This window comes from Tachysurus vachellii, chromosome 19 (genome assembly GCF_030014155.1).
Source record: "Tachysurus vachellii isolate PV-2020 chromosome 19, HZAU_Pvac_v1, whole genome shotgun sequence".
Classification (NCBI taxonomy): Eukaryota; Metazoa; Chordata; class Actinopteri; order Siluriformes; family Bagridae; genus Tachysurus; species Tachysurus vachellii.
In genome coordinates, this window is record NC_083478.1 from 15,145,702 (window position 1) to 15,173,276 (window position 27,575).

Genomic DNA, 27,575 nt, shown 5'->3' on the forward strand with positions numbered 1-27,575 from the left:
TAGAATCGTCTATACTGCAAAAGGACTTCAGTTCCCAGCAGTCTCCAAGGCAGCGTACCCGTGACGTCACAGTAGGTATATAATGCTATCGAGTAGCGTTTCATTCTCTATTGTTACGTTATAACGAACTGGAGTAATGCGCAGCAGTGCCGGTCCTCTGGCATAAAAGGAACGACTTATTGTTTTTAAACTACACCTTTCGTGCTGGCTAAAGATTTTAATGTTTGCTCCGGTCACCGGTTGTTAAAACGCCCATTTAAAAAAGAAAATGGACTCGAACCGGCCTGTTCTCGGTTTGATCTATTTTAACACAGCTAGCTGTTTGCTAAAGCCACCTTCTTCGTCATTTGTTTACTGCATGTTCTCGTAAAGTATTACCTTTTTAATTTAGCTGACCGAGATTATTGTCTGACGTTCTTTTCCATGTTAAAAAACTCCACCTACTGCCTGCACCATTTAAGTCATAGCCTTCCATTCCTGTATCACAAACTAAGTAAAATACAAACTAAACAAAACCAAGTGCTGCATTATGTTCGCTTTGTTCATAGCCTAATATGCCTACATGTTGCTGCATAGAGAACCGTGGCTCAGCAAATCGGTCTTTCTCTTCTGACAAGACCACTTTCTCTGGGCATAAGTCGCCTTTGTCTCTCATCTGCTAACCCTGTGGACCACCGGTGAATTTTGCTAATACCGACGGACCGGACAACGATTTCACTGTCTGGAAGGCTTTCTGTTTGTAATTCAAGGTAAGGACTCACCCTGGCTTGGCTTCCTATAGCATAGGAAAAAAATCACCTATACGACGGCCATCAGCCTGACTGTTCTGCTCGCGAATAAATATTTGCCTTGTCATAGCCTGCTGCGCTCATGTCTTTCAGACCGCTGTAATATGGGGTTAAAGCAAAATGCAGCAGATAGATGGCAAGGCATGCTGACATTTTCAGCTATTGTAAAGCCATTGCCGCTTGCCACCATGTTGAACCCTGTTCAGATCTCACCTGTAGTGATTTTTTTAAACACAGTTCCACAAATGCGTACGATTGAGAAACGTGGATGAATTTTGCGAAGTTGTTCGACGTCACGTCACCACATCGCGGCCGGTTGGCTGGGAGAAAGCGTGACGTGTTCATGCACAGGACACATAACATAATGGCATAATTATCGGTCTTATTACTTCTTATTACTCCGCACGGTTTGCAATGTGCTCCAAGAATATGAACATATTGCAGCTTATCTCTGTCGAAGTGTAGTATAATAAAAGTATGATGCCCTGGACCTGAGTAAAGCTTTTAACAGATTTCATGAAATTATTTTGTTCACAGTTACTCTAATTTCTTGAAGTCGGTTTATTGAATTTAGGAAAAACACTACATCTAATATAGTATTATTATTATTATTATTATTATTATTATTATTATTACTATTATTATAAGATATTGTCATTTTCAGCATGTGCAGAACCAACCACAGAGGACAGACTTGCCCAACAGACAAAAAGGTTAAAGAACCAGAAAAATAAAATAAACCAGAATTCCCACTGAGCTTTTCAAAACGAAAGATTTTTGTTTACGATTATACTACACAGTTTCTTTTAATGTGAATTTATACACTGTAGTGTAGTGATGCACAGCTATATTTTGTGAGCTGTAAATGTATACATACGATTGGTGAGGCTTCCCATGCTGCTGATTCTAATTGGCTATTGTGTTTATTCTGTTGGAACCAAACACGATTGTTATTTAAGATTTCTGAAAGGGGAGGCTCCAACTTGAATCCAGGCTTGTTGCAACTGACTTTGGTTAAATAATCCTCAAGTGTGTGGTGTCAATGTGGTTATTTTACTGCTCCTGATTCAGGTGGAGCATCCCATGATCACAGGAGGGAGCATATTATACCCAGAATCATGTGTAGGCAGCCTATTCCAGCTTAAGAAATTGGAGTCAGACATGATACAGTGCACCTGGAGCAGAGAGGTTTAAGCGCCTTGCTCAAGGGACCAACAGCGGCAGTTTGGTGGTGCTTGGGCTTGACCAACAACCTTCAGAACAACAACCCAGCGACTTAACCGCTTGAGCCACTGAGTTGGCCCATGCCTTGCCATTTTGATCACCTCCATGCATCTGGGAAGGCTTTTGTATCTTTAGTAAAATATGTTGATTTTTTTTTTTTTTATTTAAAATGTTTACAAATTAAATTGCACAATGTGGGATCATCGAAAACACGAGTGTGTCGTTGGCCAGTCTGAAAAGTTTTTTCTCATCCAGTGTCTGTGCCTAATATCCCCTCATCTCTTTCACTACATAAGCAAAGCTGCAACCACTGAGTGCATGAAGTGTAGACATTAGGGACTTCAACTAAAATGTTTTAAGAGAAAGAGTGTTTTAAACCATAAACTGCACACCAGAGCTGAAGGTGCTGTAGGATCACCATCTGTCTCCTAAACATGAAAAAGCTCCTGAGCTTTGGGTAAAATTTTTGATTCTAAAGAAACCACTAAAGTGATAGTGCATTTTCTTTTTCATTTTGTTGACAAAATCCCTGCAAAGGATCTTTTCGAAGCTCCAGTGAAAACTCCAAACTCTAGTGAACTCTCATTTCTAAGTTGAGCTGTTGGAGAACAAAGTTAAATGTTACTGATAATATCTGTCTGTTCAAAATAGTAGCTGATTCAAATAGCTGTGCTCATGGTTCACATATAGTTGCTAATAAAACTGAATTTAGCTAAATGTTTTCTATAAACATTTCTGATTGATTTAAAGTGTAGATGTGCTTGAAAATGAAAGCACTTAGTTATTGCAGATCATTTCAATTAAAGATGTCTGAATGTCAGCAGACAGGAGTTCATGTCTTTCTTCCCACAGACTTGTACCAGAAATCATGCACAAAAGAGGAAATCCGCAGCATTACTTACAAGTTGCAAATTACGGTTACATTCATATATAATATTACATATTTTTTGTAATGTTAAATTAATCAGTGTTTGTTCTTTGTTTAGAGAACCAAGGTTCATCTCATTAAAGAAGCTTGACTGGTGATCCTGCTGGTTCTTTCTCAAACCCTATCTGATTTATTGACGTTAGAGTTCGGAACAGACTCCCTGCAGTGATTTGATCTAGCCTGAATCAGCAGCTTACAGACATATTTTCAGCGTGTGCCTTAATCATGAATCTGTTTTTAAAAAGTTTCAGTATTTGGAAGCTGAAAACCTATGCACTATGCATTAGGGACACATTTCTATCTGATACAAAATCAGACTGGCTATTGGGGGCTTCATCCTCTTTGCTTACATAACCATATCTCTTAGAGATGGGGAATAATATTGATTATCATGTTAAAATGGCACCTGTCAAAGAATGGGATAAATTAGACAGCAAGGAAATGGTCATTCCACAGTTGTTAATGTGTTAAAAATGGGAAAATGTAAGAATCTGTGCCAAATTGTGATGGCTAGATGGCAGATGCATATGCGTTGCTTACAGGGCTGTGAAAATGTTTTGTTTTTTTTTGTTTTTTTTTAATAGGTCACACTTAATTGATTGAAATCATCAAAGAAATTTAAATTTTATACAGATACTTGACTTGAGATAACCTGAGTAAATACAAAAGGTAGTTTTTAAATGATAATTTCATTTCTTAAGGGAAAAAAGCTGTCCAAACCGGCCTACTATAGCCTCTACTCACAGAGCATTTCATAAAAAGAATATCATACCAACAGTCAAAAATAGTGGTAGTAGTGTGATGGTCAGCTTCCAGACCTGGGAAACTTGACATAATTGATTGAACCACGAATTCTGCGCCCTACCAGAAATTCCTGAAGGAGAATGTCTTTCCATCAGTTCATGATTTCAAGCTCAAGCACGCTTGGGTTATGCAGCAGAGCAACGGTCTTAAACACACAATCAAGTCCACCTCTGAATGGCAAACAAAATAATTGAGGTTTTAGAGTGGTCAAGTCAATCTCCTGAATTAAATTCAATTGAGATGATGTGGTGTGACCTTAAACAGGCTGTTCTTGCTAGTAAAACCTCCAGTGTGGCTGAATTGAAACAATTTTCCAAAGAAGAGTGGGCTAAAATTCCTTCAGTGATAAGAACGTCACATTGCCAGTTATCACATATGTTTGATTGCAGTCATTAGGTTTTGGGGCAATTACTTTTTTAATTAATAAATGAAATGATCATTTCAAAAGAGCATTATGTATTAACTTGGGTTATCTTTGTATAATATTAAAATTTGCTTGATCTAAATCATTTAAGTGTCAATTATGTAAAAAAAAAATCTCGGAAGAGGGCAAATACTTTCTCAGCACTGAACCTATGGAACCTTGGGTTTTGGCATTCATCTGGATGTACCGTTGATGCATACCACCTACATTAACATTGTTGCAGACCAAGTGAGTTTGGGTTTGCTTATAAGTGAAAGTGATTCAAATGAGGGCAGTTCAACCAGGTAAAAGAGATTTGTCTTAGCTTCAATGATTACAGTCACTATTGTGTACTATCCCAGTGGACCTATTGCCTGGTGGCCAACATTTATTTAGTTCATACTAAACCCCTTGCTGATGCCAGGGATGTGAATTCAACTTATTTGATTAATATATGGTCTTTGATAAGACAATATATTTTTGAGTGTGTAAAGCAGTTCCATTATTGTTGGATCATTGGGATGGGTGCTTTAATGTATAGGTTCCCTTTCGATACTCCACTCATACTGCGTATGGGGAAAAGCTCCTTTTTTCCTCAATACTGAAGCCTTTTTTCAATAACGCAGTGCAACTGCACTGTCATTGGTTTAATATGAAACTTTTTTTAAAACCAATGACGGCGCTGCGTAGCTGCGCGAGCCTGTGGCGATGCAGCGCGCCAAAGCCCGCTAAAAAAGGGGGCGGGGCGTATAGCTATATAAGCAGGCAAATCGCCAGAGGAAATCAGATCTTACTCCTTCAGCGACGACTTCTCTTCGCTGAATTTCCTCTGAACGCCTTCGCTGGCTTTTCGCCGTTGAATAGGCACCGCAGCGGACCAGCTGAGACCGCCGACCGCTTGCAGCGCCGGCGCTCTTTAGACAGCCGCGTCTCGCGCCGTTCTCGGGCTGCCGGCTTCCTGCTTGCAGCCGCTTCTCAGCGATCTCCTGCCGCCATCCGGCGATCACAAAAAGAGCTTTCCAGCGGTTTTCACCGCTCTAAAAGAGCATTTCCAAACAAACGCCGTTTTAACGGCGGCGGCCATGCCGCGTCACAACTGTGGCACATGCAGAGTCCCTCTGCATGACAATGACGGCCATGAGGAGTGCGTTTCCTGCCTGGGTAAATCCCACGCTGAAACTGCACTCACTGAGTCCTCATGCTGCTTCTGTGAGAGCATGAGTCTCGCCTCTCTGCGCTCGCGGATCGCTTTCTTTCATGAAAGTGACTCCGCCCCTCACGCCCCCCCGTCTTCTTCCTCCCGCGAGCCGGCCAGGAAGCGACAGCGGGGAAGAGGGGCTCAGCGCCCGGGTTTGGGTGAGCTCACGCCGGCTCTTCGCCCGCGTGCCTCACTCTCTCCAACGAGAGAGCCGTCCCCCGTCCTCTTCTCACGCCCAGAGCAGCGTCCCTCAGCTGAAATGAGTGACCTCGTCTCATTTGGCGGATCGGAGGACGAGCCGCTTGACGACTCCATGTCACTCGCGGCTTCTGAAACGGAAGATTGGGCCGGTGATCCTAACCCCGCCCACTTGCCGTCGCGAGAGCCCATCGACACCAAAGCTGGGATGGATGCCGAGCTTCTCCGCATCCTCTCCAGAGCTGTCGAAGATCTCCATCTGGAGTGGGCCGCCCCTGAGGAGCCGACGCGCAGCAGGCTGGACGAGTGGTTCTTGCCGGGAAGCCGCCAAGCCCCCTGCCAGCGTTCTGCCCCGTTCTTCCCTGAGGTGCACGACGAGCTCACAAAGTCGTGGCGCGCCCCCTACTCGGCCCGCCTACGCACTTCTGCAGCTCTCGGTGCAGTAGATGGCTCTCAGGAGAAGGGCTATGAGCAATTGCCGCCCCTGGACGATGCCGTGGCTGCTCATCTCTGCCCCCCCGCGGCTGTGGGGTGGAAAAGCAAGAGAGCCCTTCCTTCCAAGCCCTGCAGAATGACATCTGCCATGGCTGGCAGAGCTTACACTTCTGCGGGCCAAGCCGCTTCAGCACTACACACCATGGCCATTTTACAGGTGTTCCAGGCAAAGCTTCTCCGTTCCCTGGATGAGTCGAGCCCTAGTGAACCTGCTTTTTGCGACCTCCGCAGCGCCACAGATCTGGCCCTGCGCGCCACAAAAACCACGGCCCAAGCCATTGGACGATCCATGGCCAACCTGATTGTGCTGGAGCGCCACCTCTGGCTCAACCTCACTGAGATTAAGGAGAGCGACAAGGTGGCCTTTCTAGATGCCCCAGTCTCTCCATCCGGTCTCTTCGGGCCGGCCGTAGAAGGGTTTACGGAGCGCTTCACCGCAGCACAGAAGTCGTCCCAGGCTATGCGGCACTTCCTGCCCAAGCGCTCCACCTCTGCCCCGAGTCGCCCCAGGATTGCGCCGACTCAGCGCCAGAGCAAACCTGTCCCTTCTGCCCCCCAGGTGGCGCCCCCTAGGGAGCAGCGCCCAGCTCGCCCCACTAAGCGCGCTAAACCGCCTGGACGTCAGGGCCCCCGGCAGAGGATTGTGCTGGACCCGACGCCCTCTAAATCCTCCTGATCGTTGGGGAAGGAAGAGGAAAGAGCAAAGTCCCGCCACGGCCGGACCACCCCAGAAGCTCTCTCGCCTGCCAGCTATGCGACCTGGGCCCACCGTCGTTGCGTCCACGCAAAGTGCTGTTATGGCAAACACAATAAAGATTACACATTTTCTAAAAGAGAGCACTTTTCCTCTTCCACACTTGTCAGTGTTCAGGCCCCTAATCGGTGGCCTGCCATCCGACACTATCCAGCCCCTTGTCACACGGGCCGATGCCTGGCAGGCCATCCCCGGAGTGTCCAAGTGGGTGTTGGGGATAATAAAATACGGCTACTCACTGCAGTTCGCCCGGAGACCCCCGCGTTTTCGCGGGGTGATTCCCACTTTGGTAGAGCCGGACGACGCCCAGGTCCTCCGCACCGAAGTGCTGACGCTGTTGAGGAAAGGAGCCATAGAGATGGTTCCTCCCTCAGAAAGCGGGTCGGGGTTCTACAGCCGTTATTTCCTTGTCCCCAAGAAAGATGCCGGTCTCAGACCCATCTTAGACCTCAGACTCCTGAACCTCTCCCTCATGAAACGGAAGTTCAGGATGTTGACACTAAAGCAGATCCTCACGCAGATTTGCCCCGAGGACTGGTTCTTCTCGCTGGATCTGAAAGACGCTTACTTTCACATCCAGGTAGCCCCACATCACAGACGATTCTTGAGATTCGCGTTCGAGGGTGTGGCTTACCAATATGCAGTCCTTCCCTTTGGGCTGTCTCTAGCTCCACGCACTTTCACGAAGTGCATGAACGAGGCACTTTCCCCTCTGAGACAGATGGGAATCCGCATTCTGAATTATCTCGACGACTGGCTCATTCTAGCCCAGTCGCGAACCGAGCTAGACCGCCACAGATCCGTGCTCCTGAGCCACTTAGAGTGCCTAGGACTCAGGGTCAATTTTGCCAAGAGCTCACTGCTCCCCAGCCAACGTGTTGTGTTCCTGGGAGTGGTTTTCGACTCGGTCCGCATGAGGGCAGTCATATCACCAGAGCGCGCTCTGGTACTTCAGCAGCTCGCGGCCTCTGTCAGGAACAAAGCCTGTTTCCCTCTGAAGTTCTTTCAGAGGATGCTAGGGCTGATGGCTTCCGCCTCTCCAGTTTTGCAGCTTGGCCTCCTACGAATGCGGCCCCTGCAATACTGGCTGAAACTCCGGGTCCCACCTCACGCTTGGCGGCACGGCCGCTTTCAGAGTCAACCAGGCCTGTCTAGCAGCCCTGGAGCCTTGGATGAACCCTGTTTGGTTCAGCCGTGGAGTGCCCCTACAGGCGGTTTCCAGAAGGACGGTGGTCTCAACAGATGCGTCCAACCTGGGTTGGGGCGCTCTGTGCGAGGGCAGACCAGCCTTCGGCTCGTGGTCGCACGAGGACAGCCATCTTCATATCAACTGCCTCGAAATGCTGGCAGTGGAACGAGCCCTTCGATCTTTTCAGGCGATCCTGGAAGGGCGCCATGTCCTAGTCCAGTCGGACAGCATGACAGTGGTGTCCTACATAAATCACCAAGGTGGCCTTTCGTCCAGCCGCCTCTACATGCTGGCAAAGCGCCTCTTGGAATGGGCATTACCCAGGTTGCGAACGCTCAAGGCGACACACATACCTGGCAAGTTGAATCTGGGAGCAGACATGCTTTCACGGAGCAACGTCCCCTCGGACGAGTGGATGCTCCATCCCCAGACGGTTCTCAAAATCTGGGAGATTTTCGGGAAGGCAGAGGTCGACCTCTTCGCCTCAGAAAGCAACTCTCATTGCCCAATTTATTTTTCAAAGGACACAGATGCGCTGGCCCACGACTGGCCCAGCCTCCTCCTTTATGCTTTTCCCCCGATCGCTCTGGTCCCTCAGGTCATCAGACGAGTCAGGGAGGACAGGCACAGAGTCCTCCTGGTGGCCCCACTCTGGAGGAGCCAAGTTTGGTCCTCGGAGCTATTCAGGCTTTCCATGAAAGCCCCATGGCCAATCCCCCTGAGGCGGGATCTCCTCTCTCAGGCGAACAGGACAATCTGGCACCCGCAGCCAGAACTCTGGGCTCTGCACGTATGGTCCCTCGATGGGAGCCTCTGAGCCTCCCCGAGGACGTGCTGCATACCATTGCTCAGGCTAGGGCCCCGTCTACGAGACGCCTCTACGCCCAGAAATGGTCAATCTTCGTTGACTGGTGCTCCGCACGGAACGAAGACCCTGTTGAGTGTGACGTATCTCCGATACTGTCATTTCTCCAAGAGCGTCTGGACAAAGGTCTCACCCCTTCCACGCTCAAGGTGTACGTAGCAGCCATCGCAGCATTTCATGCTCCTATTGCTGGCCAATCGGTGGGTCGAAACGGCCTCATTGTGCGTTTCCTGAGAGGTGCTAGGCGGTTGAAGCCCCCTCGTCCTCTCACCGCTCCCACTTGGGACCTTCACACGGTCCTTGAAGCGCTCAAGGGACCTCCCTTTGAACCGCTGCGGTCGGCTGGCCTTCGGCCCCTAACGCTGAAAACCGCTCTGCTACTTGCTCTAGCATCGGTCAAGCGTGTTGGCGATTTGCAGGCCCTCTCGGTGAGCCCTGCATGCCTTGAGTTTGGGCCCAATGACTCAAAGGTCATTTTAAAACCCAGGCACGGCTACGTACCTAAAGTGCTCTCAACGCCATTTAGAGCGCAGGTAGTTTCTCTCTCGGCTCTGCCTCTGTTGTCAGGTGAGCAGGAGCTGAATTTACTCTGCCCAGTGAGGGCTTTGAGGGTATACACTGAGCGGTCACAGCCGTTCAGGCAATCTGACCAGCTTTTTGTCTGCTTTGGTGGCCGCACCAAGGGGTCTTCGGTCTCAAAGCAACGCCTCTCGTGTTGGATAGTCGACGCTATCGCTCTATGTTACTCTTCTATGGGTCTTGAGTGCCCCATGGGAGTAAGAGCCCACTCCACTAGAGGGATGGCCTCTTCTTGGGCCTGGTCTAGTGGTGTCTCTATCAAGGACATCTGTGAGGCGGCCAGTTGGTCCTCGCCGTCCACTTTTGTCAGATTCTATAACCTGGACATCCCGACTTTGCACGCTCGGGTTCTTTCGGTTTGATACGACGGCCTCTTCAGACTCCGTCATCATACCACCTCCAGGGAGCTTGCTCCCTCTTAGCAGTGTTGCGTCAAGGGTTCGACGGCTCCGGCCCTCTCACTTATCCTCTGGGCCCCAAGGTGTTCAAGATAAGTCTTGTCGTTCTCTACCGTGGCACGGCGCGGTTGAATTCGTTCCCCATACGCTTTTAATAGCTTGAAATCCACTTCTTTCCTGTTCATTGTACAGAGGTCTTTCAATGTTTCCAAGAATTAAATGATTTTTTTCCTTCTAGAATTTAGTACATAACTATGGCAAAATTATCTGAGAGTGTACAGTAGCTGGGCTTATTTCATAAAATTACCAGTTCCTTAAACTGAAGAAATGATTCTTTACTTTGGGTAGCTGTATGTGCTTCAGTACATTGGAGAGTCTATTTTTTTTTTTTAGCTATGCCTTTAATAGAGTTTTTTGGGTCATCACTAAATGCAAATCACCTCTGCTATGCACAGGCCCTTTAATGTATGAGTGAGTTATCAGCTTCATGCCAATACAAAAGAAAGTCAAGGTTGTTTTCAAAACCTTTTAGGCATTATGCTGATTTGCTAAATCCAGCAGTCCCATTTGTTTTTTCCCCACCTATTCATTACAATTACTTTTAATAGTCAGTGTCTGTACTAATTATAGCCTTATATAATGCCTTTGTGAGTGAATATATGAGGATATTAGTTTGCCCAAGTGTTTTAAATCATATTGTGTATCACAAAAGAAAACATTTAATTGGATCATGGATAGTTGGACCTCTTGCTGACTAAAAGTTATTTATATCTGCTTAACTCCCTCAGTGAAGTGTTAAAAGGTGCAAACCTGTGCTGTTATTAAAGGGAATTGCTATTTATTTGTCTGTGTCTATATCATTCATCCTCCAGTACATGTGAAGTTTAATCCACGTTGTCATGTAATTATTTCATTCTACCTGATTACATGATGTAACATTTAAATTATACTTCTCACCCTTGGAACACCATTTAAGATATCATGTTTTTCACCAGATTACAGTTTTAGCAAAAACAAATACCTCAAACCTGCAATAATAATAATCATAGAAAGAATTAAAACAGATGCAAGCAGCAATGACGGAGTCAATAACCTCAGGGCCATCATGCAGACATCTATGTACATGGACACATGGATGTTTAAACTTGTTTTTTTAACACCTGAAAGTGGCAAAGAAAGTGAATATAACTCTAGAATATTTTAATATATGGTTTGGACAAAATCAAAGATGAATGAAACACAAAATGGCTTACAGATGTCCTTAATTTTGATGAATAAGAAATTTAGTTGAAATATCTGCTTTGGTGCCAGAGTAATGGAGAAGTGACAGTTTTTAAAATGGTTTAGTGCCTCCAAGTGGCCAACGTTTGTGAAATGTGGTGCATACCCACACTTGCTAATACCAACAAAGTGTTTGGCATCAGTCAAACAAAGCGCTCTTGAGGTAGGACTGTAGCAATATCATTTGAACTAAAAACTTTTTTGCTTAAATTGTGATCAGAGCCATCTTTTGACATGTAACAAAATTGGTGGTAACAGGATGAACTGTCTAGGACTAGTTTGCAAAAGTTACATTTTGAAAAATTAAACATTTCCAATCCCATGAATCCAATACAATGTATGAGTCTATTCCGTCCATTGTGACCCATTGATTCAGCAGAAAACTCTAGGACGAACATTTTAAAAGTTGTAATCTGAAATGTACTCTGAAATTTGGCCTGTTGGAAATACAGAGATTGCTGGATTGACTACAGTGGATACCAGATTCCACCAACACCCATCTAGGGCTTCTATGAATCATTGAATAAACAATAATACCAAAATGGCTGAAAAACGCAGGTTTCATACTTTTTCTAGCTCTCATTCTTTACTGTCATTATACACAATATGTTTGGTTGAAACACCTGCTTTGGTTCCAAAGTTATAGGCATTTTTTTTCTAGTACAGTACACCCATGTAGCCAAATTTCATGAAACTTGGTGGGTACCCAATATTCCCACTAGTAATAAAGTACACCAAATTGGGCATGACTCAAATGAAGCATTGCTGACATGTAGCTCACTTCCTGTTTTGATGCCTTAGCTGTGGCATTTCATTGGCTGACAGTGGCCAAATAGTTCGACCCAGTAAATTTATTTGAATAACTTTAGTAGGAACACTCTGAAGCTGATACAAACAAATTTGGTGTTAATAGGATCAACAGCTCATAAAAGTAGTTTTTAAATTTTTTTATTCTTTTTTTTTTTTCAAAATGGCAGAAAATCCAATATGGCAGATTTTAACCGAAACCGGTGCATTGAGATTGCCTGACCCGTGGATTCTGCTGGAGAAAAAACACTGGGATGCCTTCTCTGGGATGCCATAGACTACCAGAGGAGAAAGTGTAGTAATAAAAATAGTAAAAATTATAACAATTACACTAGGTGCCTAGCACTTTTATTTGGCTAGCCTCATGTGCCTTTGGCAAGAAAGAGTTGCCTGATGGGTGAGAAAAAAATATTAAATGAATACGTATATTTGTAACTAACAGAAGCAATAGGCCCTTTCACACCTTTGGTGCTTGGGCTGTAAACATAGCAAGCAGCAATCTGCAGGCCTCTTAACAAATATCACCTCCTGTGGTTAGTACTTGCCAGGTTACAGAACTATAAACCATAGATAAACATACTTATCAAGTTTTGTGATGATAGCACAATGTTAACGCTGTAAAATGCCTGCTAAAATCTGATTATCTAAAGGCAGCCATGTTTTTGAAGTAATTCAATGAATTATCATTCTGTTATTAAATAAGTTACAGATGTGCACACTGATGCCACCCCAAATTTCATCCTATAAGACTCGGTGGTCTGGCCTTATCTCCACCTCCTATTGATGACCATGCGCCAACCACTTCAGACTTCTCAGAACCTTGTCCTGGACCTGCCTTTCAGGTTTTGTGCAAACTCATTCAACCATTCCTATGTTACAGCTGTCTGAGTAAACCAAGCTCCACCCTACTAAGATTGATTGGTGTGTGTTTATTACATTGTTTTTGTAAAAATATATAGATAAAATTGTTGGACTAGATTGAAAAACTAGGTTTGGTCTTTTAATCAGCTTAACTCAAAATATAAGTATCAATTCATGAGCTTAAAACTAAGACATAAATCCTTGTGCTTGGATCCCTAATAATTATATTTACTTTCATGGCAACTTTTGACTTTTGATGACATGCTTTACTTAAACCTCAGAACAAGTTAAACAAGTAAGCAAAAACAAACTTTAAAAAACGCACTGCAACCATTTGAGGGCAATGTATTAAAATAATCTATGAGATGATTATTAATCTTATTTTGGTGTCACAGATTTGATGAAGTACTGTTATCTAACATTTAGTTGGAGTACTTATGTTATTATTGTTACTATGATTCAGAGATAAATGGACTTCTGCTGCATTTATTTATCTGCTGTGAATCACGGGTTAAGTATGTATGTCATGTCCTCAGAACATCAAGTTTCCATGGAGACGGTATCAGGTCTTGGCCTAAAGCGCAGATTTGAGGAGGTGGACAGCGGCTCACCATGCTCGATGCTCAAAGTATCAGATGATGATGTCTCAAGCAGTGACAGTGTGGATAGCTGTGATAGCCTCAATGCCCCCTCCAGCTCCCTCACACGTAAGAGCCACAAAGGGTTATAGTGTCATTGCAACATTAATGCACACAGACCTTGATATTTGCTTAGTAGAATGAGATTATTGGTCAAGTCATCTGAATTAAATGTAAATGTAAAATATGTAAAAAATGTAAAAAATGTAAATAAAATATATATATATATATACAAATACACATATTTATATAAATATGTATACAGTATAAAAGTAGTTTTAGGCAGATGTGAGGAAATATTTCTGAAAACATTCTTACTTTAAAGCGTATTTTAATTGTTTATTTTTATCAATTTACAAAGTACAAAGTGAGAGAACAGAAGAAAACAAACACCAGTGTAGGAGGCTTAAAACTGGGTGAGGAGCAGCAAATCTCTGCCACTAAGGTGAGGTTGTGGAAGACCGTTTCATGTCACAGGTTTTTGGCAAGACCTGTGATGGCAAGACTGAGCACAGCAACAAGACACAAGTTAGTTATACTGCATCAGCAAGGTCTCTCCCAAGTAAAGATTTTAAAGCAGACTGTGGTTTCAAGCTGTGCTGTTCAAGCTACAGTGCCATCAGCAAAGAACTGGTGGAAACCAGTGGGAGCCAGGTACACACACTTTCTTCTGTCCAGAGAAGTCTGGCCAAAAGTGGTAGAATGGAAGAATTTCAGCCAAAAAGCCATATCTCTGACATAGAAATAATTCTACGTGACTCAACTATGCACGGAAATATTCTAACCAATGTGCAGAAAAATGACAGCTTTGGACTAATAAGTCAAAATGTTAAATATTTGGAAGTAGCAGGAAGCAGGCTATTTGCTGAAGGGCTGGAGTGTGGTACAATAATGAGTGTCTGCAGACAACAGTGAAGCATGGTGGAGGTTCCTTGCAAGTTTGGGGCTGTATTTCTACAAATGTAGTTGGGGATTTGTTCAGGATTAATGGTTTCCTCAATGTTGAGAAATACATGAAGATATTTTTCCATCATGTAATACCAACAAGGTCTGATTGGCCCTCTGTTTATTCTGCAGCAGGACAGTTCAAGAGGTTTATTGTCATCTGCACAGTGAAAACACAATGATTTAGACCATACAATGAAATTTTTACTTTGCACGTCTCACTTACAAAAAGAAAAAAAAACAGCATATACATATTCAGACTTAAGTAAGGTGCTCAGTGTGTTGTGTGGCAGCAGTCAGTGTGGGGTTTTGGGGTGTGTGGTGGTGTTAAGCGTTGTTCAGGAGTCTAACGGCTTGTGAATAGAAGCTGTTTGTGAGACTTTTTGTCCTTGATCTCACACTCCTGTAGAGTTTCCCAGATGGCAGAAGTGTTAAGAGGTTGTGTTGTGGATGTGTATTGTCCTGATGATTTTATGGGCCCTCCTTATGATCCTAATGTTATAAGTGGCCTGGAGTGATGGGAAGACCAATCCACAGATGAACTGTGCAGTTTTTATGACATTCTGGAGAGGTCACTGAAATAACTTGAATATGACAAACGTAATAATAAATAAATATTTACTGAAATTATTTATTGACCAATCAGACATTGCTTTTGAATTGTGGTTCACAGAAGCATAAAAAACAAACTAATGAAATTAGTGAAAAATTATTACACTTAACTTAATATTTTGTTGCACAACCTTTTTAGGCAATCACTGCCATCAAGTGATTACTTTAATTCTCAATGAGACTTCTCTAGACTTTGGACAGATGTTTAATAAGATTAAGGCCACTTCAGAATAGTCCAATATTTTATTCTTAGCCATTCTTGGTTGTTTTTAACTGTATGCTTTGAGCTGTGACTGAGACTAAGACCAAGATTTCTGACACAGGGCAGCACATTTCGCTAAAGAATGCCTTGATAGTCTTGATATTTGTACCCTGCTCAGATTCAAGTCACCCTGTGCCAGATGCAGCAATGCAGCCCCAGAACATAACCAAGCCTCCTCCATGTTCCACAGTAGGTACAGTGTTCTTTTTTGTGGCTGCTCAGCATGCATTTTTGCAAATTCCAGTCTTGCTTTTAAAGATTTGCTTTCAATATTGGAGGAGTCCTGTCATCTTTCATTAAGTCCACTTTGTCTCAGACAGTGACAGATGGTTCGACTGATGTATCTTGACTTTGAAGTTCACCTCTAATCTAGTCTCTTCTATTTGTCACCAGTTTTCCTCTTTCAGCCATGTCAAGGGAGGTACCTGGTATTCATCCGTCCTTTCGAAACTACAGACATGACTGCTACCCCACTTAACTTGTCTGATCATCACCTGGTATCCATCACTCTCCCTATCCTACCCAAAACCAACTTTCAGCATCTCTCTTTTACCTGTCCTAACCTCCACTCTATCTCCCCTTCTACTGTAGCTTCTGGCACTCTTTCATCTCTTAGTGATCCTGACTTCTCTTTACTACCCTTGGACTCAGCCACAGACACTTTCCTCTACTCTCTTTCTTCAAACATGGACCATCTCTGTCCTCTGACTGCTAAACCCAAGAAGACTTCTTGTTCTGCTCCTTGGCTATCAGATGTGTTGCACAGCAATCAAAGAGAACTAAGATCAGCAGTGAGAAAGTGGAAGAAATTACAACTTGATGCAGATCTTGCCATGTGCTCCTGGCCAAGTTCTCTTTAGACCTGACCTCTGCCAAGGCTTCCTTCTACAAGAAAAATCTTAAAGCTTCTGCACAAGACCCTCGTAAGCTCCACAACATCATCTGGTCTCTACTCAACCCCCCAGCACCACCTGCTTCATCCACCCTGACTGCTGAAGTCTTTACCTCCTTGTACAATGAGAAGATTGTGAAAATCTGCCAGACCTTTCTTTCTGATCAACTGTACCTACATTTCACAGCCGGGATTTCCATATTCCTCTATTGTCACATTTGTTAACCGTAGCAGCAGAAGAAATTCTACAACTCATCCAGTTTTTTAATTCTACCACCTGCTCATTGGATCCGCTCCCGTCCACTATGCTCCAGACCATCTCATCAATGGATCCTAACATCTGTTCATGTACCAACTACCTTCAAGAAAGCAAGGGTTATTCCCATCCTGAAGAAACCTGCTCTGGATCCATCAGACATCAAAAACTACAGACAGTATCACTTCGCTCTTTCCTTTCAAATCTTTTCGAATGCATTGGGTATAATCAAATGTCTGTCTGTCTCTTGAAGATCAACCTTCAAGATTCCAACCAGTCTGGCTTTAAACCAGCTTTAGACCAGGCCTCCAGTCCTCGGTGTCACCTGATACCGGAGACCAGGGGAGGGGACGGCAAAAGCGGTGCGCGCGGTAAGTGGGCGGGTGTCCGTGCTAGGCTAAAAACAAACCCTAGACGGCCGGCTCTACCGTCCATTCTACTAGCCAATGTTTGCTCTCTGGACAATAAACTGGACTACATCCGACCTGAACGCTCTACACGGCGAGAGATTGGTAACTGCTGCGTGTTTGTTTTCACGGAGACGTGGCTTAGTGACAGAGTTCTGGATCCCGCCATTCAGCTGGACGGGCTAACTTCGTTTAGAGCCGACAGAAATGCAGCTCTGTGCGGTAAGACTCGCGGTGGTGGTGTGTGTGTTTATATCAACACGGAATGGTGTAAGAACTCTGTGCTTATTTCTACTTACTGCTCATTGTCAGTGGCATTTGTGACTGTTAGATGCAGGCCATTTTATTTACCATGGGAATTTACTGCTGTTTATATTGTCAGAGTTTATAAGTGAGCTATACGGAGCTATTAGCGACCTGCAGAATGTTCACCCCGACGGACTGTTTATCATCGCCTGAGATTTCAGCCATGCAAGTCAGTGCTCCCTAAATTCCATCAACATGTGGACTTTGCTACTAGAGGTGAAAACACGCTGCATCTTGTTTACACAAACATGCAGGAGCCACCTCTGCTCTTCAGGACTGCTTTGAGTGCACTGACTGGAACATCTTCAGGGAGGCTGCAACCAACGGCGACTTCATCAACTTGGAGGAGTACACGTCAACAGTGACCAGTTACATCGGCAAGTGCATTGATGACGTGACCGTCTCCAAGACCATCACCACACGCTCCAACCAGAAGTTGTGGATGACTGCTAACGTTCGTGCGCCGCTGAAGACTAGAGACCTAGCCTTCAGAAAAGGGGACAGGGCGGCCCTAAGAACAGCAAGGGCCAAACTGTCCTGAGCCATCAAAGAGGCAAAGCGCACACACGCCAAGACAATCCACAGCCACTTCCAAGACAGTGGGGACACCCGGCGCATGTGACAGGGCATACAGGCGATCACGAACTACGAGACAGCTTCACCTGCTTGTGATAGCGACACCTCCCTCCCAGATGTGCTCAACGACTTCTTCACTCAGTTTGAGGTGCAGAACGTAGCGGCAAGGAAGACCATCCCTCCCCCCGATGACAGGGTACTCTGTCTATCCACGGTCGACGTGAGGAGAACTCTATGCAGAGTTAACCCACGGAAGGCTGCTGGACCAGACAACATTCCTGGCAAGGTGCTCAGGGAATGTGCAGAACAGCTAGCGGATGTCTTTACTTACATCTTCAACAGGTCAGGATCTTGCAATATCCCTGTACAACGATCTGATCTCCCCTTTGGTCACAGCTCGCAACCTTGGGGTAACCATGGACAATCAACTGTCCTTTTCCACGCATGTTGCTAATGTGACACGCCCATGTCAGTTTCATTTCTACAGCATCAGAAGCATTTGGCCATTTTTGTTCACACATGCTGCCCAGGTACTTGTTCAGTCTCTTGTTATTTCAAGACTGGACTACTGCATCTTACTGCTGGCAGATCTACCTATGAACACAATTCATCCTCTGCATCTTACTGCTGGCAGATCTACCTATGAACACAATTCATCCTCAAAATGCAGCTGCACGACTTACTTTCAACCTGCCTAAGTTCATACCTACCACTTCACTGCTTCACTCCCTCCAATGGCTTCTGGTAGCTGCACGCATCACATTCAAAACACTTATGCCTGCCTACAAAACCAAAAACGGACCAGCTCCCTCTTATCTCAAAGCTTTTATCACTTTGCACACTGCAGCTCACTCCTTCAGATCTACCGGCATTGCTTGACTGGTCCCACCATCTTTCAGGGTAAGAGGTAAGTATACAGCAAATATTTGAACTAGCACTTTTCCCTGTTTGTTGTATGTGTATATAAAAAACCCTGAACAGATATTTAAGTTCATGGTATCCTAAGTCTGTAACCTAGTGAACCAGTGTTAATATATTCATTGAGACTTAAAAGCACTGTTGTAAGCTGCTCTGGAAAAAGGCATCTGCCAAATCCTGTAAATGTAAGTTCCTTCAAAACCTGTGTGCAAGAGTACCTAGAAGAATTGATGCTGTTTTGCAGTCTAAGGGTGGTCTCACCAATTTTTATTTTTATTTGGATTTCTTTTCTGTTCATTTGCATTCCATTTCGTTTCTTGATAAACTATTAATACTTCTATTTTTGAAAGCATTCATATTTTTCAGCATTTTTTTACACCTGCCTAAAGCTATTACACAGTTCTTTATGTGTGTGTTTATATATTTATAATATAATATAAACAAATAGCAAATAGTGTTCTTATGCAACTCTTTATAATCACTTTTCTTCAATTTCTCCTCTTAGCCACTTCCATTCTTAGACGACAGAAAACCTCTCTGGGCCATAAGCGGGTGCGTTTTGATGCTGTGACAGTTTACTATTTCTCCAGAAGGCAAGGCTTCACCAGTGTCCCTAGCCAAGGTGGAAGTTCATTGGGCATGGCACGGCATCACTGTGCCATACGTCAGTACACGCTGGGAGAGTTCGCCCGAGAGCAGGAAAGCAGCCACCGCAATATCCTACGCCAGCACCTGCGCCAAGAGAAGCTGAATGCTCGCAAGATGAAGGTTCAGACTTCTTACTCTTTAATACAAATTTGTGGTGGTTTATTTTATGTTTTATATATGCTGCATTATATTTCAGGAAAGTTAAAAAAATTATTTTACAAAATTTTGCGAATTTTGCTAACAAAAAAGGTGTTTTGGGGTGTTTCACAATTTAATCAAATGTGTGTATGGTTTAGAAGCTTTTTTCCACCTGTTGATTCTAATGTGAATTAGGCAGTAAGCGATATTGTTGTAATACATTAGATCACTGTGCCTGACCATTTCTGCTGTGCCATGTAGTAGGGCTGGGCGATATGGCCGAAAACTGTACCACGATATCGGTGTTTCATATCGGTCGATATAGATAATTATTGAACTTTTTTATGGCCCATTTAAAATAAGGACCAGGAGAAAAATATTACATTTAAACATTTTTATTTTAAGCTAAACCTTCCTCTTATCGTAATCCCTTCAGTTATTAAGACAGAAATGTCAACAACCAGGAAAACTCAAATAATTATAATGTAAACATAAGTCTAAAGTCACAATGAACACTTAACAATTATCTCTTAACATTTAAGGTGCAAAATGAAAGAAAATGTAAGAAATGCTTAATAAAGTGTAATAAAATAGTGCAAAGTGTTAAATATAAACATAGAGAAACCTAAGAATTTAGTGCAAGTTTAGTGCTAGGAAGTTCACTAGCTGTTCACCTTCTGGTGAATAAAGTCTTTTAAAATTTGTGCAGTGTTTTGTAAACATAAATAAAACTGAGGTAGGCTGAGATACATCTGTAATATAAAAAACAAACCTGATACAGTACAATAACATTGTTTGAAATATAAAACCTGCAGAAATATGAAAAAGTAACTCAAGCTATTCTTACTCTAATCATACTTGAAGTTGAACTATTCAAGTATATTTTCGTAGACTTATAATTAGGGCTGCAGCTATTGAATATTTTAGTAATGAGTATTCTACCAAATATTTCACCGATTACTCGAGTAATCTGATAAAATGTATTTTTGCTTAATTAAAGAGCAATATAAAATATACAAGAGAAAATAAGACGGGTCTCTTAAAATGAATAACTAATTGGTTTCCTTTTTTTGAAAAATTAACTTTTATTTTTTAAATGTATAGTTTGCAATGCATACAACATTTTCTATCAAAAATAAACATTTAGATATTACCCATTGTTTCTCTGTCTACTTGTACTGTGAACAATGACAAAGTTGACTGAGAAGAATTAAGTACATTTAAGTGCCAAACATTCTGGGTTTTAAATGAACCCTTTTCTGAGATGCAAAAACAAAAAAATAAATTATAAATTATATACATTAAAATAAATAGCAATAATAATGCAAAAATACTGCCTTTAAGTCATGCAACTTAACTTTCAGAACTATAAGATTCAAAATCTACAGCTCAGGCATAACAAACCTTTACTGTCTAATTTGGAATGCTTTGTGGTAATTAAGAGGCAAAAACCATGGACTGGAACTTGGACCTAGAGACCATGCATGGTTTCACACTGAGTGCTTTAAGCATACTCTCAACGTGTGTGCTTTAAAAGTCTTTAAAGGAGCATGTGATTGCAACGAAAAAAGGTACTTTTTAGAAAAAACAGGAGAAAACGACAGAAAATGTCCAAGTTTTGGGACACTATCAGAGCGTCCTGCTGCTGAAAACGGACGCTCTGGTAGTGTCCCAAAACGTGGACATTTTCTGTCGTTTTCTCCTGTTTTTTCTTCTCTAACCCTAACCCTTACATTTTGCAGCCCACACGCGCCCTCAAATCAAAAGACTGCTAACTCCTTGCGTCTCCTTCCGCTTTTACGTAAGCGCGTTGTCACACACACACGCGCGCGCGCGCTTACATACACACACAAAATAATTGCACAAGAACGTGACGTGAGCTTTAAAATGAATTAAAAGAGGCTTCGAGGCAGAGGAATTAGCACATTTTATATCGCTATCGATCACGTGTCTATCGCGATACATATCGTTATCGTTTTATCGCCCAGCCCTACCATGTAGCCACCCCAAGACAGTTGAATCAGTAAAAGTCACGTTTGGAAGAAGAAGGGGCTAAAAAGTGAATATGAAAGAGATTTTCCGAAGACTAAAGTGATTAAAAAAAGTAGATCTTTGTTAAAATAGATAAAATAGATCTGTGTTATGACTGAGTTTAACATCAATTCCCAGTTAACACGGAATGGCACAGTGCATTGTGCTCAAGCAGACCTGCTGACACTGGATGACGTGTCTGATGAGGATCTGAATGTGGAGGGCGTCGAGGTGGATGATTGTTTCTTCCTACAGCCACTGCCTACCAAGAGGCGACGGGCACTATTGCGTGCATCCGGTATTGCTCGCATTGATGCCCGAGAGAAAATGGAGCTCCGTGCCATCCGGCTGTCACGTGAGGAATGTGGCTGTGACTGCCGCTTCTACTGTGACCCACACCAGTGTGGCTGCAGCAGAGCAGGCATTAAATGCCAGGTCAGAGTTTTGCTCTCCGTTTGTGTGTAAGAAATTAATGTTCTTTGCCCAAGAACAATATGTGAGCTACTAGCGTTGCATTAATGAATAAGCAAGGCATGTAGTTTATAAATTGGTCAAATAATTTTATAACACTTTTTCATAATATTCCTGTCATGAAATGCTTCTTAAAAAGAATAGGTGGCATAAAAGAAACATATTTTTGATTTTCTAAAGAACATTTCTGTTGATGGATCTAGTATTTTTGTGCCACAGAGAACTTAAAAAGAAAACAGGAGCATCTAGGTTTCTAGATACATTGTGTTGGAGTCTTGATATGGCAACTTTACCAAGTAACCAAGTATTAGCATTACAATTTAACATTGACAAGTCAATTAAAATAGACTGCATGGTTAATATTCTGAGCAAATCTTCCAAATTTGATATAATTTGTATAGGTGCTCCACATTTTAACATGTGCCTCAACAGATTATTCTGTTTTCTGCAGATGATCTGGTCGACATATCTTGTATAATTGACAACTGGTCAATTCCTGAGTTCTGTTACACCACTAATTCTGAACTATGTGCATAGCTATTTGATTGTGCATACTACTGTTATAAAAAATGTTTACTTTAGGAATATTGGACATCACTGGGTTATCAAACAATTAGCTAAACTCATATGTTTGTTCACATGCACTATATATTAATAGGCTGATATCTTCTTGACAAGATGCCATCTCCAAGGAAAAAACACTTCAGTGTATATACAGTATTACTAATCCACAGGGATTCACTTCACAAAGCAAAAAAGCAAATGTATGGTAAATTTCTGGGTTTTTCTTTTTCTTATTTTATTTAAAACTGAAAGTGTTTTTATTTGCAGGAGGCAGATAGAGATAATATGGTAGCTAACCTCCACATTCAGCTCTGGTGGATAGTTTATCACCTGCTCTAAGAAAATTCTTCATTTATGGCAAACCATAATAAAACAAAATGTCAGCTAAATAGTTCACTGGAATACTGAAAAAAGAGTGTATATAAATGTACTGTTTTTTAAACAGTTTACTTGGGTTGGCAAGTCTGTCTGTTGTTTCTCCATTTTTCTATTCGCCATATCTCCGTGCCAGGTGAAATGGATGCTTGTCATGCAATAATTTTACATTTTATATTACATAAGACACACACATCATTCACTGATCTTCCTAAATTAATCCTTATTATTTCTTTTATAAATTGTAGCAGTTATTATACTTTTCCATCTCTCTATCCCAGGTGGATCGCATGTCATTCCCATGTGGCTGTTCTAGAGATGGCTGCCATAATGCAGCAGGGCGGATTGAGTTCAACCCCGTCCGTGTTCGCACTCACTTCTTGCACACAATTATGAAGCTAGACAGGGAGAAAAGACATCTGCTAGGCTCTAGATTTGGAGAAGACTTTAAGAAAGAAACTGAGCTGACCACTGGTCCTTCATGTGGTCGCTCTTCCATGGACTTGGGAGTAGAGGTGAAATCAGAGATACTAGAAGAGCAATGCCATAGCCTGGAGCATGAGAATGAGACCGCTGTGCTCCACCTGCAGAGTGCTGAGGAGCAGGAAAGGAGAAGGGAGCAGGAAGAGGAGGAGGCACACAGAGAGGATGTGCAGAGTCCAAAATTGTGCCTTTTGCATGAGGAGTTGAGCAGCCAGGAGGAAGCTGGGAGTATGGTTGCAGTAGACCAAATGTTCTTTCAGGACACTTTTCAAGGAGGAGCAACACTGCTATGCATAAAAGAAAACCAGGAGGATGCTCTTAGTCTGAGTGAGCCATCTTCTGTCTTCTATTATCAGATAGACCATGTGGAGACTGCAGCATTTAAGATTCCTGACAAGCAAGAGGAGGAGCCCAGAAAAGGTGAAGAGCCCCAAGGTGGACAAGAAGAAGGAGAGGCCAGGAGCAAATGCCACAATACCCAAACCTGCATGCAGGATCATGCGGAGAGCTCCATGTTTGAGCAACTTTCTCCTTCATGTCCAGAAAGTATTAAAGAGGCTGAAGAGGGCCACTCTATCTCTGAACATGGCCAAAGTAGCATAGATTTTCAAGAGACTTACCCACTGATAGAAGATGAGGAAATAAAACTTCCTTCAGAAGTTTAGAGCCTGGCAATGCTGCAGATATTTTGCACAAGACTTGTAGTGAAGATCAAGACAGCCAATTCTTAGATTAAGAGACACTAACAATTACTGACATTGGTTTGTTTTTAGAAATAAGCATGCACTCTTTTTGAGGTAATTTCAATTTTATTGAAAAAAAAAATAGAATAATAAATTATTATTATATAATATATGAAGCAAAGAGGGAAGACTTGATGGAACTGGAGGGATTGCATATTTCTTCTGCTGCAGTATCAATTTAGTATGTGGTACTGGTGGAAACTGTGGCCTTTATGCCTAAGAGCAAACAGGATGACCCAGGTAGGTCTTTGAAGCTTTGCTGATGCCTTGATTTTTTCCAGTGAATTTACCCAATGATCCATTCAGACTATTAACCATAAAACAGTAGCTTGAAATGCTCCATGGGTGTTTGTGGGATGTCGGTAATAAAGCTGAACAAGGGCCCCTGATGGATGCGATCTCCACATTGCTTAAATTCTTGTTTTTTACGTTTACTCTTTGCTACATGCAAATAAAGCCTTGTGTACTTTAAAAACATTAAAGTTAATCGGCATGATAAATGATTGTGCAATTATTTTGCACATGTATTATATTATATAGTCAAATGTTTCTGGACACCTGTTGCAACAGAAGGTATACAGAAACATTTGACTATATAATGGACCTAGCCCAACAAGTTTCCAGCATGATCATTCCCTATGAGAGTGCAAGGACCATTAAGACATGGTTTGCCAAGGTTGAAGTGGAAGACCTCAAGAGGCTTTCACAGAGCCCTGAAGTCAACCCCATAGAACACATTTGGGATGAATTGAAATGCCAGTTGCACCCCAGGCTTCCTTGCCTGACATCAGAACCTGACCTCTTTTGGCTTCTTAGACAAATCCCAGTTTATTAAGGGGAGAGTGATTATGAAATGGGATGTTCAAAAAGCACATATGGATGCGATGGTCAGGCGCCCACAAACCTTGCGCATATGAACATATATTAGCAAATAGTATGAAGATGTATGATAGAACATATAGTGTGAACTGGTGTCAGATGATCACCACCTGTTTAAGAAACGTCTTTTTGGTGAAACAGATTACATTTTACCACTGTTAAAAATATGTGTTTGGAAAATAAATCAAGTAAAAATCAAGCTAAAATGCCACTGTTATTTCATATATGTAAATCACATGTAAATAATTTATATTGTTAATATCATTGCTAAAATACAGTCTTCATTTGACTTTTTTTTCAAATTTCAGCTGTGATACTTCCAGGGAACTGCCTCCTTCTTGGTGAAAACTCTCCTGTTAAGTAATTCTTTATTCTGAATATGGTCTCCAGTGGGTCAGGAGAGTGACTTTTGACACTCTAAAGTAAATATTCATACAGTAGCTACAGGTTGTGGATGGATTGCCAGTTATGATGAGGTGTGTGTGAGTATATTTATAGTGTCAAACATAATGATTTAGCATAGAATAACCGACCATGTTTTTCCAGAGTCATTATGGCAATGGCAACTATTTCAGTCACTCATTATCATATAATATTTTTGGTTAACGAAATTTCATTTATTTATTTGCACATATGGTCTGTGAAGGTATGTGGATAATGAAGTTTTTCTTCTTTGTATATGCTACTTGTGTGTTCACTCCTCTGGTAAAAACCCAGACATTTAGGATGACCAGCAGTTAATATGGAAACTTGGAAATGCTGTGACTAGTTGTGATAGCTTGGACAATAGCGGGCAAATGTGGTATAGCACTATTTCTGACTAAGTGCCAATAATATACCATAAGTCTGCAGCCCTTTTTAGTGCTCTAAACAGAGGGTTTTACACTTGGGGAAAAAAAATTCTCTTCTTTTATCACATATATTAATTCCTTACCCCTTCCAATGTTGTAGGAATTTCTCGACAATGACAGCGAAAAAAATCTGTAAAAAATGTATTTGTATTGTGCTTTTAAAAATTGATGTGTAAAGAAGATTTTTATACAGTATCCTGTTTTTTTTAGCACCCATTAAACATATTTTAGCTGGTAATATAAGAAGTAAAATACAAGAAAATATGTGTCTGTATACACTATATGTAGAGGAAGAATGGGTGTGTATGTGAATGTTTTAGCATATATTCATATGAATGTGTATTGAAAGTTAGGTTTGTATGATGGGGTGTCCTGTTCAAAAAGGTGCTCTTTGTGGTAGGTTTACATATTAGTACAAATGCTCTGTAAAGAATAACTTAATAATAATAATAATAATAATAATAATAATAATAATAATAATAATAATAATAATAATCCCCTGGTCACAGAGATAATCATATTTGCTGGTAAAGCTACAATACATTTTAGGTAGCACTACAAACCTTTTGTCCACAGGAGAACTGTACAGATTTCTCAGTGTATGTATTCAGCTTTAGTTATCCATATAGCTAGGCATGGATAATAATGAGTCTTTATTTTAATTTACCACTCAGTATTGAGTAACTTGGTTGAAGATCATGACCTTTGTGAGCACATAGAGCTGCTTCTTCATCTCACAGCAGCTTCTCGACGCTATTTTGAGCCAGTCGTTACATTTAAGGCAAACCCTGCAATAATAAACATTTTGCAAATGACTAATCATAAGAGAAAATATATTTGATTTGTACTGTCATGGTGTGACTGAAAATGTATTTTTGTTTTGTCCTTTACTGTGTATCCCGTATTTGTATATGTTACTTATTCCATGTTCAGTCTCTTTCTGTGTTCAGTCTTTATCACGTTGAAGTGTCACACAGTATATGCCTGAAAGTGATACATTACACCGAAGATGTGAAGTGATGAACTGCTACAGACCAAACCACAGCAAACTGAGGGAATATGAGGAAAGTGCTTAAAGAGTATCCAGTCTATTTTGTTTATTTCTATTTGTTTTGTTTTGTGTGTGTGTGTTTTTTTTTCCCTACAAAACTCTTTGTTGTCTTTATGTAAAGTGGTATTAGACCAGGATTTGATATGAAAATGTTTTTGTTTATGTTCATGTTATTACTAGTTTGTCTCCTTTTTGCTTGCTCTGTTCTGGGACAAGTGCACTAAATGTAATCCAACCTGTATGTGTGAGAGATCAAGAGAGTGCTTAATAAATAAAATTGAATGTTGGAGTTAATGTACTCTAATGCTAACTGTTGCCTAAGGAGCGGGGGAAATCATTTTATATGAAAATGTGACATAATAAAGTACAAATTAATATAACATTTGTTCTTCATTGAATATATAATTTATTTAATACAGTCCCTTTCATGCATTTTGTTGGACATATTGTTATGCTTGTTTTCACCAACTTTCATCATTTATTCTTTCAGTTTGTTTGTCTTTTTTGGTTCACACACCTGCCCACCTCATATTAATTTGATTCATTCTGTGAATCACCACAAGTTGCTTTAAATAAATAAATCAATTTTCATTAAATCTCAGTAAACTTTAAGATGATTGCATGCAAATTGCTAATTTAAATGCATTTGTATCCAAAGCTACCAAAAGGCTTGGTTGTGTTTATAAGAATGTTATTATATTAAAATCTGAACTAAGTAAATTAAGATCAGTAGACTTCTCAGTTTTCAGTAAATTAT

General features: G+C 41.8%; 1 protein-coding gene across 5 annotated transcripts; it reads left to right on the forward strand.

The window, feature by feature from the left end:
• csrnp2 (cysteine-serine-rich nuclear protein 2) lies at positions 1-27,198 on the forward strand. 5 transcript variants are annotated; one of them, XM_060894251.1, is made up of 6 exons: positions 1-749; positions 12,615-12,832; positions 13,309-13,479; positions 19,090-19,352; positions 21,540-21,836; positions 23,093-27,198. In XM_060894251.1, the coding sequence occupies exons 3-6, from the start codon at positions 13,323-13,325 to the stop codon at positions 23,957-23,959; spliced, it is 1,584 nt and encodes a 527-aa protein (XP_060750234.1). In that variant the 5' UTR covers positions 1-749; positions 12,615-12,832; positions 13,309-13,322; the 3' UTR covers positions 23,960-27,198. The 5 variants fall into 5 exon arrangements, 4 of the variants coding, with proteins under 4 accessions (XP_060750234.1, XP_060750235.1, XP_060750236.1 ...); XM_060894252.1 differs by having other exon boundaries at positions 12,615-12,753; XM_060894253.1 differs by lacking the exon at positions 12,615-12,832.
• Positions 27,199-27,575: the final 377 nt, after the last annotated feature.